We start from the raw sequence: 12,220 nt of genomic DNA, 5'->3' as shown, positions 1-12,220 counted from the left end.
TCCCCTGTTTTGATGAATCGGCTCTGTCTGGGCGAAGGGTAAAATAAACCCCTTGGGCTGTTACACAACCTCCGCCTCCTGGCTTCAGTCGATTCCCCTGCCTCAGCCTCCGGTGTAGCTGGGACTACAGATGTGCACCCCCACACCCCGGTAACTTTTTATATTATTAGTTATTATTATTTATATTATTAGTTATTATTAGACATGGGGTTTCACCATGTTGGCTAGGCTTGTCTTGAACTCCTGACCTCAAGTGATCCGCTCACCTTGGCCTCCCAAAGTGTTGTAATTACCAGCGTGAACTATCCATACCTGCCTCTAAATGATTTCTATCTCCTATAGCTGTTGGAAATTACTTAAAGGTTGTTTCAAATTGAAAAAATAAAAAGAATGTGGATAAAAATAAAATATAGTTTTAAAAAATTACAAGATATTACAAAATATATATGTAAATCTGGAGTGGTCAAAAATGACAAATTTGATTTATTTATAAAGTTTTATTAAAATTAGCTTTAACAGATAATACACTATTACCAAAGTAAAAGTTGATTTTCTGTTGAACAAAAAATTTATGTATTATTAATGACAGCAAAATACTTCTGTTCACCTAATACATTCAACAAGAAAGAGAGTAAACAAGAGATAAAATGTTCCCATGCTCTGGGGTGGGCCTGGCTCAGCTCAGGGAGGAAGCACTGTTTGAAAAGCCAGCTGCTTAGGCTGTCACTCTTTGTTCACTCAGCCCGGCATCTGATCATATCTTCTGTCACTCAGGGCCTGAGGAGGCGGGGCTTTAAGCATTATCCAATCAGGAACGCTGGGCTGGAAGCCGTCCAATCAGGCACGCAGCCAGAGTGAAGTGGAAGGCTTCCGTGTTTTGCGGGGCCTTTGTTTCTGACTGCAGCGGGAGCTCCAGATCTTGTCTTCACTGCTCTGTATCCTCTGCTCCTAGAGGCCCAGCCTCTGTGGCCCTGTGTCCTGCAGGTATTGGGAGATCCACAGCTAAGACGCTGGGAGCCCTGGAAGCCTAGAAATGGTGAGAGTGCCCGTCCGACATCCCGAGAGAGGGGGATATGCTGGTTGGAACCGGTGGAAAGTGGCTGTGGCGGGACTCAGGCCTCTGCGTAGTCAGCTCCACAATCTGCACCCTGAGTTCTCCTTGCCCAGCTCGGCCTCAGTCCCGTTCAGCCATAAGATGGCGGCTACGCTGACAGCCGGGCCCCCTGGTGTCCTGTGTCTTCCCTGCGTAGTGACTGTGCTCTGGCCTGGAGCGCTCTGTGGGCAGCTCTGCAACCGCAGCCCCCCGTCTCTCCCAGAATGTGCAGGGACCACCAGAGGGTCGTCAGGGGAGAATCCTGACCTGGGGTGCGGGTTCATGAATGGGAAAAGCTTTGGTCCGTGGGGTTCACAGTTTCTGTTTTCTGCTATTAAAAATTTATGGGGCCGGGCGCCGTCGTTCACGCCTGTAAGCCCAGCACTTTGGGAGGCCGAGGCAGGCGGATCACTTGAGGTCAGGACTTCAAGATAAGCCTGGCCCAAATGGGGAAACCCCATGTCTACTAAAAATGCAAAAATTAGCTGGGTGTGATGACAAATGTCTGTAATCCCAGCTTCTCGGGAGGCAGAAGTGAGAGAATCGCTTGAACTCCGGAGGTGGAGGTTGCAGTAAGCTGAGATCTTGCCACTGCACTCCAGCCTGGCGACAGAGGAAAACTCTGTCTTAAGAAAAAAAAAAAAAAAGTTATGGGAGTCACTGCAAAAATATCAAATAATGTAATCAAAGAGTGAATCCAGAATTGCATAGCACCCAGCTACAGTTTGTAGTTTGTGGTCCATGGGAGTGGCTTGAAGAAAAGACATTTATAAAATGCATGATGAAGAAAACCAAATTCAATAATTGGTTAGGTTTAGTTATGCAGTTTCTTAATTTGTACAATCAAGGTAGAAATTTCCTGGTTATGGCCGGGCGGGGTGGCTCACATCTGTAATCCCAGCACTTTGGGAGGCCAAGGCTGGTGGATCACGAGGTCAGGAGTTCAAGACCAGCCTGGCCAACGGGTTGAAACCGTGTCTCTACTAAAAATACAAAAATGAGCCAGGCATGGTGGCATACGCCTGTAATCCTAGCTACTCGGAGGCCAAGGCAGAGTATTGCTTGAACCCAGGAGGCGGAGGTTACAGTCAGCCGAGATCATGCCACACTGCATGCCAGCCTGGGCGACAGAGTGAGACTCCGTCTCAAAAAAAAAAAAATTCCTGGTTATGTAATTACAGTTTAATTGGCAGTTTATAGTTGCTTAAGCCTGAATTTTCTTTCCCCTAATGTAGTAATTTCCCAAAAAATGCACATGAGCTTAGATTTTTTTTTTTTTTTTTTTTTTGAGGTAGGAATCCAGGGACTAGAGCTTCTTCAGTCTAATTGCCTGCCATTTAGTTATTTTCACACCCCACAGCGGACTGATTTTCTCTGGTATTTTCCACGTGTCCCAAGCAAGGCCTCAAGTGTACCCCATGTTCCTCAATTAATTATTATTATTTTATTTTTATTTTTTTTGAGACGGAGTCTCGCTCTGTCCCCAGAGCTGGAGTGCAGTGTCAGATCTCGGCTCACTGCAACCTCCTCCTCTCAGGTTCAAGTATTCTTCTGCTTCAGCCTCTGGAGTAGTTGGGAGTATGGGCACGCGACACCACGCCCAGCTAATTTTTATATTTTTAGTAGAGATGGGGTTTCACTATGTTAGCCAGGAATGCTAGTTACCAAGGAAAAAAATAGGGAAAATCTCTCTTCCATTTTGGCTGTAGACAATGAATATATTTCCACAGGAAAATGTGGTAGATAATTGATGAGTTACATAGATTCGTCAACACATTAGTTCCTCTTTTTGCAGGGGAAATTTGTGACAGTGAATATCTCAGTTCTATATCCTGTTGAGTTCTGAATTAAATGCTAAATTATATGTGATGAAACATGGTACCTTCTAGAAGTGTTCCCATGTGACTAATTTTTTACTACATTATTTTATTTATTTACTTATTTTTTTGAAACAGAGTCTCGCTCTGTCAACAGGTTGGAGTGCAGTGGTGTGATCTCTGCTCACTGCAGCCTCCACCTCCTGGGTTCAAGCAATTCTCCTGCCCCCACCTCCTGAGTAGCTGGGATTACAGGCACCTGCCACCACACCCAGCTAATTTTTTTGTATTTTAAGTAGAGAGGGGGTTTCAACATTTTGGCCAAAATGGTCGTGATCTTCTGACATCGTCACCTACCTGCCTCGGCCTTCCAAAGTGTTGGGATTACAAGCATGATTTGCCGCACCCAGCCTACTTATTTTTAAGATACATAATAAAATAATACATATATTTTCTGAAAGTAGTAGATATATTTGCTTTTCTTACAGAGGTATCAAATGCAAGCACCTTAGCCAGGTGCAGTGGCTCACGCCTGTCATCTTAGCACTTTAGGAGGCTGAGGTGGGTGGATCACTTGAGGTCAGGAGTTTGAGACCAGCCTGCCCAACATGATGAAACCCCATCTCTACTAAAAATACAAAAATTAGCCGGGTGTGGTGGCATATGCCTGTATTCCCAACAACATGGGAGGCTGAGGCACAAGAAGGTCTTGAACCCAGGAGGCAGAGGTTGTGGTGAGCAAAGATCATGCCATTGAACTCCAGCCTGGGCCACAGGATGACTCTGTCTCAAAAAAAAAAAAAAAAGTAAGCATTTCCTTCTTATGTAAACACTGTGTTTGAGTAATTTCCCTGGATTTTTCTAACACTTAGTTTCAAAAACCAAGTGAATAACTCTGACATGGAAATCAAAGCTTGAACATAGTGACTCCAAGCTAAGGCTGATATTAAGCATGCAACAGGATGTTATTAAAGACTCAGTTTTTTTCTGGGGAGCCTCCCCTGCAGATGTCCCATCCTGCTCACCCCAGCCATAAAAGGAGCCTTTATCCTGAGAGAAGCTACAGAACCCTGGAAAGCTGGGGATCCACAGGCAGATGCAGTTGAGGTTAAGATGAAAGGAAACTTAGAGGGTCTTATGATTAAGTTGTTATGTTTTGTGGCACTTTCTACACTTTGTAGAATAAAAAATATTAATTTATGTTAAAAAAATGAATTCCAAAAACAATTGCAACAGCAGAAAATACCAAGTAAGTATAAGATCTTTGTGGCTTGCAAAGATGTAGGCAGAAAAGGGCTTTCTTTTTTAGGGAGGAGCAAACAAGATTAGAAAGCAGGTGGGAAGGGAATGGCAAATGGAGAGTGAAAAAGTCATATTTTAGATCAGAGGATGTCTTACCCTGAAATCCGCATGTTCTTAGGAGGGACATAAAGTGGGGTTGTATGCTGACTCAGACTGAGGGTAACACAAAGTTCAGGAGCCTGAGGGAGGGAGATAAGCTTAAGAAGAGTTTGATTAAGGGATATTTTATTTTAGGCTAAGTGTGGTGGCTCACGCCTGTAATCCCAGCACTTTGGGAGGCTGAGACAGGCGGATCACCCGAGGTCAGGTGTTCAAGACCAGCCTGTCCAACATGGTGAAATCCTGTCTCTACTAAAATACAAAAATTATTGGGAGGCTGAGGTGGGCAGATCACCTGAGGTCGGGAGTTTGAGACCAGCCTGACCAACATGGAGAAACCCCATCTCTACTACCAAAAAAAAAAAAAAAAAATCATCAGGTATGGTGGTGCATGCCTGTAATCCCAGATACTCATGAGGCTGAGGCAGGAGAATGGCTTGAACCTGGGAAATGGCTTGAAAGTTTGTGGTGAGCCAAGATCACACCAGTGCACTCTAGCCTGGGCAACAAGAGTGAAATTCCATTTCAAAAAAAAAAAAAATTAGCCAGGTGTGTTGGTGGGTGCCTATAATCCCAGCTACTTGGGAGGCTGAGGCAGGAGAATTGCTTAAACCTGGGAGGCAGAGGTTGCAGTGAGCTGAGATTGCACCACTGCACTCCAGCCTGGGTGACAAAGTGAAGAAATATTTTATTTTGAGCACTGAAGACAAATTCAGCTGTTTTTTTTAATGAGAAAAAGGAGAAAATGTGCAGTGTGTGTGTCTGCCTGTGTGATAGGTAAGAAAAGAGAGCACTAAGTCATAATGGGAAGAGTGTTTCTTTTCATAAACTGTTCCTGGAACACACAAAAGATGGAGAATTTTATTAATCACAAAGATTTTCCAGGATTATCTATGTGTTTCATCTTTCCCCATCTCTTTTATTATTTGTTCTACGCATTTCTTCCATTTGGCTTTTCCTGGGCTGCATCTTACATATTAAACTGTTAAACATCACTGCAGTGTTTTGCTGAGTTCTGTGAGTAGCTCTACCAAATTATTGAACTTCAGGGAGGTTATGGGACTCCCTAGTTTTTAAACAGTAGCTCAGAAGCATAGATAAGCCCATGGGGTTTGTGATTGGCATCTGCAGTGAGGACAGTGTTGTGGGACCGAGCCCTGAATCAGGGTCTGTGCTGACTGTGGGTGGTGTCAGCATTCAAATGTCAGACATTGAGTTGGTGTTGGAGAATTGTTTAATGTTCAACCAACTCTACAGATTTGGTGCCAGGAAAAAGATATCACAGAAGTCTGGCCTGGAATAAAACTCTAGGTGTTTCAGAATGGGAGCTCTGCTGTCTGGTACACAGGCTGTCACACTGCCCATTGTCCTGTGATTCCAGGTATTCTCCCAGGGTGACAGAGGACTGAAAACTTAAAAGAGTAGGCGCCACCCTCAGGAACTTCACCACAGCATTTTTGATCCTAGTGTTTCTTGCCAAGAACCCACAAGTCTCTACAAGTCTCCTGGCGTATCCCCACCCCCAGACACTAAATCTGCAGCAGCAACCTGTTTTCTCCACCAACCTAGCATTTTGAATCAGCTGTTCATAATCTCGTATGTCTGTATGCACACAGTAATAAATCAGAGTACAGCTGCACCGAGACAACTATCTGTAGCAAAAATCAGTCCTCTCACCTACATTGCAATCTCTCCCACCCAGGGATTTAATTTTTTCTTTTAGCTTTTATTTTTGTTTCGGGGTACATGTGGGTTTGTTTTGGTGCATGGGGGTTTTGCGTGCAGATTATTTTGTCACTGAGGTATTAAGCATAGCACCAAACAGGTATGTTTTCTGATACTCTTAGTCTTCCACCCTCCACCCTCAACTAGGCCACAGCATCTGTTCTCCTCTTTGTGTTTGTGTGTTCTTATTATTTAGCTCTTACTTATAAATAAAAACATGCATTTGGTTTTCTCTTACTGCATTATTTTCTTTTTCTTCCTTTTTTTTTTTTTTTTGGAAATGGAGTTTCACTTTTGTTGCCCAGGCTGGAGTGCAATGGTATGATCTCGGCTCACTGCAACCTCCGTCTCCCAGTTTCAAGTGATTCTCCTGCCTCAGCCTCTTGAGTAGCTGGGATTACAGATGCATGCCACCATGCGCAGCTAATTCTGTATTTTTAGTAGAGATGGGGTTTCTCCATGTTGGGAAGGCTGTTCTCAAACTCCTGACCTCAAGTGATCAACCCACATTGGCTTCCCAAAGTGGTGGGATTACAGGCATGAGCCACTGTGCCAGACCTCTGCATTTGTTTTCTAAGAATGATGGTCTCCAGCTTCATTGATGTTATTGCAAAGGACATGATTTTTTTTTTAATGGCCACAGAGTATTCCATGATGTTTATGTACCATATTTTATTTTGACTAAATCTTTTATTTTATTTTTGGAGACATGGTCTCCCTTATTGCCCAGGCTAGAGTGCCATGGCATGATATTGGTTTACTTTAGCCTCAACCTCCCAGGCTCAAGCAATTTTCTCCTGCCTCATCCTCCCAAGTAGCTTGGACTACAGGCGGGCATTACCACACCTGACCAGTTTTTCTTTTTGTATTTTCCATGGAGACAGGATTTTGCATTGTTGCCCAGGCTGATCTCAAACTTCTAAGCTCAGGGAGTCCACCTGCCTCAGCCTCCCAAAGTGCTGGGATTACAGACATGAGCCACCGCATCTGACCATACCATATTTTCTTTACCCAGTCTACCATTGACAGGCATTTGGGGCCTGTCCTTATCTTTGCTATTGTGAATAGTGCTGCAGTGAACATGCATGTGGATGTGTCTTTATAATATAATAATTTATATTTCTTTGGGTATATACCCAATTATGAGATCGCTGGGTCAAATGATAATTCTGTTTTCAGTTCTGTGAGGAATTGCCACACTGCTTTTTACAGTTGTTAAACTAATTTACACTCCCACCAGCAGAGTATAAGCATTCCGTTTTCTCTGCAACCTTGCCAGCATCTGTTATTTCTTGACTTTTTGAAAATAGCCATTCTGACTGGTGTGAAGTGATATCTCATTGTGGTTTTTCTTTTAATTTCTCTAGTGATTAGCGATGAGCATTTTTTTCATGTACTTCTTAGCCACATGTGGTTTTTCTTTTAATTTCTCTAGTGATTAGCGATGAGCATTTTTTTCACGTACTTCTTAGCCACATGTATATTTTCTTTTGAAAAGCATCTGTTCATCTTTTTTGCCTACTTTTTAATGAGGTCGTTTGGTTTTTTCTTTTAAACTTGTTTAAGTTTCTAATAAATTCTGGATATTAAACCTTTGTTAGAGGCAAAGTTTGCAAATATTTTCTTTCATTCTGTAGGTTGTCTTTTCCCTCTGTTAATAGTTTCCTTTGCTGTGAAGAAGCTCTTTAGTTTAAATAGGTCCCATTTGTCAATTTTTGCTTCTGTTGCAGTTGCTTTTGGTAGCTTCATCATGAATTCTTTGCCAGTTTCTGTGTCTAGAATGGTATTTTCTAGGTTTTCGTGCAGTGTTTCTTATAATTTTAAGCTTACATTTAAGTGTTTATCTTCAGTTGATTTTTGTATATGCTGTAATGAAGGGAGCTAGTTTCAATCTTCTACATAGTGCTAGGTAGTTATTCCAGCACCATTTATTAAAGAGAGAATTCTTCCCACATTTCTCTTGTCAGCTTTGTCAAAAATCTGATGGTTATAGGAGGGTGGCATTATTTCTGGGCTCTCTATTCTGTTGCATTGATCTTCAGCCTAAGTCTCTCCAGCCTGGCTTATCATTGGGCCATCAGCCCAGGGTCACTGGAAATCCCTCACAATCACCTAGGTGTCTTTGAGGCATTTGAGGATGTTCAGAGCAGAATTGTGTTAGGCTGACAAGAGTGGTTAATTCTCCTTCTGTCTCAGTGTAAGTGAAATGAGTCATCCTGTGTTTGTTCATCAACTCATACAAGAGGTGTCTTTGGTTGGTACCCAGATGAGAGTTTCTCCAGTTTCCCAGTACTTGGACGGTAAAGAAGGAAAAGATCTGGAGACCCAAATGGATAAACTAGTTGCTTCCATTTTATATGGCCATTAAAAAAAACTATGAAGCAGTCTTGGTTCCTACAATCCAGAAACTTTTAGTCTAGACTAGCAACTGGATAAATAATTGAATGCATCATATGGTTGGTACAATAAATAGATGTGTCCAAAATCCTGGGCTTTATTTAGGCCACTTTCTTTATATTTTTGAGACTTCTGATGTCTACATCTGAAGGCATATTTATGAACAGAAGAATTGTTATTATAGGTTTTTTTTTCTTTTTTTGAGACGGAGTCTCTGTTACCTAGGCTGGAGTGCAGTGGTGTGATCTTGGCTCACTGCAACCTCTGCTGTCCTGGTTCAAGTGATTCTCCTGCTTCAGCCTCCTGAGTAGCTGGGATTACAGGTGCCAGCCATCACGCCCAGCTAATTTTTTTATATATATATATTCTTTTAATTTTTGTATATTTAGTAGAGATGGGGTTTCACCATCTGGTCAAGCTGGTCTCGAAATCCTGAGGTTGTGATCCACCCACATCATCCTCCCAAAGTGCTGGGATTATGGGCATCAGCCACCACTCCTGGCTGTATAATTTCTATTTCTTTTACCTTGCTACATGTACATATTTATTTTCTAATAAAATTACCCTAGAAAATCTGGGTGTGGTTACTCATGCCTGTAATCCCAGCACTTTGTGGGGCCGAGGCAGGTGGATCACAAGGTCAGGAGTTTGGGACCAGCCTGGCTAATATGGTGAAATGCCATCTCTACTAATAATACAAAAATTAGCCTGGCGTGGTGGCATGCACTTGTAGTTCCAGCTACTCAGGAGGCTGAGAGAGAAGAATCACTTGAGCCCTGGAGGCAGAGGCTGTAGTGAGTGGAGATGGCACCACTGCACACCAGCCTGTGTGACAGAGCAAGACTACATCTCAAAAAAAAAAAATTACCCTAGAAAACCTTAAAGGATTTGTTTAAATTGCGCATTAAAATGTAGTACAAAGTTGACAGGGCAGTGGCTAGAAAATATTAAAATTACAGAAACTCTGGGATTTAAGTTTTTTTTTTTTTTTTTTTTAGGTAAGCTTAGAAAAAACAAAACTGGTAGTACTGCAGTGACATAGAGAGCAGAATTTTACATACGATCCTCACCCTGACCCAGACCTGTTCAGATTCACCATTTTTGGAGGCCTTATTTAGGTCTGACCCTATCTTGTAGTCTTGCTTCAGGTAACTGATTAGAAGAGATCAGAATTTTGGCTGGTGAATCCTGCTGCCTTTCTAGAGCTGGTGCTCACAATTTCCTGAAACCACAAAGCAGATAAATGGGATAAATAAAGTATGTATTTTAGGGTCCTAGTTTTTAAATGTTCTATTAAAACCAGTGCTTGTGGAGACATTTATTTAGAAACTTGTTTTCTATTCCTGCAGATCCAGTAGTTGCTCCGTAAGTCACAATAAAGTAAATATAAACAGAATGAAATTTTGTCTAAACTACATTAACCTCTTTCTATATCTTTCATCTGTCTATATTTAGCTTTTATTCTGTACAATTTTAAAAAATTGATGACAGAGAAACAGAAGAAGAAATAAAAATGCTGGGCCCTTTATCTAAATCTTGAAAACTATTAAACCCTTAGTACCAGCTTCCAGGGTGTTATGAGAATTAAATCACATAATGTGTTATGCCCAGCACAGTGCTCTGTATCATATTCTTGAGCACATAGTACCTGTTTAACAAACAGAGCATTAGTACATGTGTACATGTTGCTTTTTAAAAACAGACTTTTTCAGACATCGCTGCCTTATTTCCTCTGTAAACTTTAAAGAGCCATCAAATAATATAAAACTTTAGGATGAAGATGGGTTGTCCTTGTTTGTACGAGAAGTATTTGGTTGTGACAAAAGTGCTAAGTGTAAGGGACCATGTGCTGTGCCTGCTTCTCTGACTAATGGTAATAATGAGCCAATGGGGAGCGACATCAGCATTGACAGGGGACTTGTTTTTGAAACACCCATTCATGGACCCTTTTCAAACCTGCAGAATCACATTACATAAAGTGGAGCTAAAATTACCAAGTGAATTATAAGCTCGTTAAAGCTTGAGAGGCAATGCTTAGCTTAGTGGTTATCAGCCCAGGCTTCTCATTAGGATCACATGGCCAATATGCAGAAATGTCTTGTGCCCTCCCCACAGCTTCTGTTTCTTGTCCTGGGTGGAAGCATCCATGTTGTTTTAATGAAGGGCCTCATGTGACTCTAAGGTGAGGCCAGAATCAGGCATGAAGGCTGCAAAATACATTCATGAGCGTTAAGTTCCACCTTTGCACAAAAGGGTGGCCACAGGGTCTGTTCTGTTTGGGTTTGGTAGGGACAGGTCAGTGTGGTGCATATTTCCATTACTGTAGCAGAAATGGATGGTGTCTGTGGTAGGGGAGGGCACCTGAGGACAGGAAATGAGAAACTTATATTTTCATCTTTATGGAGCAGCTCATTGTTCCTGAACCTCTTCTGTTTTAAAGGACAGAAATGGGTGTTCTTTTTCTGCCAGTTGATGTCAATGCTAGCAGGTATGCTTGTGGTATTGACACCTTTAAAGGCATATTCTCAAGATTCAGGTGTAATTTGTCCAGAGAATCTCATCTGAGAAGGAATTCCAGTGAAGGAGGAGATAGGAGAAAAAAAAAAAAGGCTTTTCTTTAGGTAAACATGCCTCAGCTGAAAAGCTGTGTCCACTCTGCCTTCTGGAATGCCATGCATTTAGTACTTGCAAACCTTTACTTCTCTACTTGTGTTTCTCCTCCCTAAGGAGTTTGGTTTAAGTACTTCTTAAAATTCTTATAATAGTCAAAGGTGTCTGAAAAATGTTTCTTTGCTGTATCCCAGAGCCTTCTGTTCATTCTCTACATCATAAATTCTCATATTCTATTAGGGAAAACTGTGGTCCTTAGTAAAGATGGAGAACATGTAATGTTGAGGCTCCATTAGTGTGTTCCATTAGCTGTATGCCCAACAGGATTAAGAAATTGCTTATTGGCCGGGTGCAGTGGCTCACGCCTGTAATCCCAGCACTTTGGGAGGCTGAAGCAGGCAGATCCCAAGGTCAGGAGATTGAGACCATCCTGGCTAACACGGTGAAACCCCGTCTCTACTAAAAATGCAAAAACTTAGCCAGGCGTGGCAGTGGGCACCTGCACTCCCAGCTCCTCAGGAGGCTGAGGCAGCAGAATATCTTGAACCTGGGAAGCAGAGGTTGCAGTGAGCCGAGGTTGTGCCACTGCACTCCAGCCTGGGCAACAGAGTGATTTTCCATATCAAAAAAAGAAAAGAAAAGAAAAGAAATTCCTTATTTAGGTCGGGCACGATGGCTCATGCCTGTAATTCCAGCACCTTGGAAGGTCGAGGTGGGCAGATCACCTGAGGTCAGGAGATCGTGACCAGCCTGGCCAACATGGTGGAATGCTGTCTCTACTAAAAATACAAAAACTAGCCGGGCGTGGTGGCAGGCTCCTGTAATCCCAGCTACTTGGGAGGCTGAGGCAGGAGACCCACTTGAACTCGGGAAGCGGAGGTTGCAATGAGCCAAGATCATGCCATTGCACTCCAGCCTAGGGAACAAGAGTGAGACTTTGCCTCAAAAAAAAAAAAATGCTTATTTAAATGGGATGCCATTTATTACCCAGAAAGTTCTGAAAAAACTTATTAGGACATACCTGCTCTTTAGGGTGCTAAATGAAGTCTTTAAAATTACTACTAAAAATTACAGAACATAGGAGTTATCTGTATTTTGAGGTTTGCATAAAACTAATGGTTCTTTATGATTGGATCAGATTTTTTTACTTTTTTAAAAGAGGAATATTTCAACAGTG

The 12,220-nt window shown here is 42.2% G+C and overlaps 1 protein-coding gene across 3 annotated transcripts in view; it reads left to right on the top strand.

Moving 5' to 3' along the window:
• The first annotated feature begins 826 nt into the window (after nt 1-826).
• The window catches only part of LOC134738876 (zinc finger protein 737), a 31,118-nt gene continuing 19,724 nt past the window's right edge, over nt 827-12,220 (top strand). For 2 of the 3 annotated variants that reach the window (XM_063658826.1, XM_063658827.1), the window contains exon 1: nt 831-1,036. In XM_063658826.1, coding sequence (XP_063514896.1) covers nt 1,034-1,036 — 3 coding nt within the window. In that variant the 5' untranslated portion in view covers nt 831-1,033. Of the gene's footprint in view, nt 1,037-12,220 lie in introns of all 3 variants that reach the window. The other variant, XM_063658828.1, reaches the window with a different exon arrangement.

This window comes from Pongo pygmaeus, chromosome 20 (assembly GCF_028885625.2).
Source record: "Pongo pygmaeus isolate AG05252 chromosome 20, NHGRI_mPonPyg2-v2.0_pri, whole genome shotgun sequence".
NCBI lineage: Eukaryota > Metazoa > Chordata > Mammalia > Primates > Hominidae > Pongo > Pongo pygmaeus.
The sequence above is the reverse complement of the archived record's forward strand: the minus strand, read 5'-3'. Positions and strand labels throughout refer to the sequence as shown.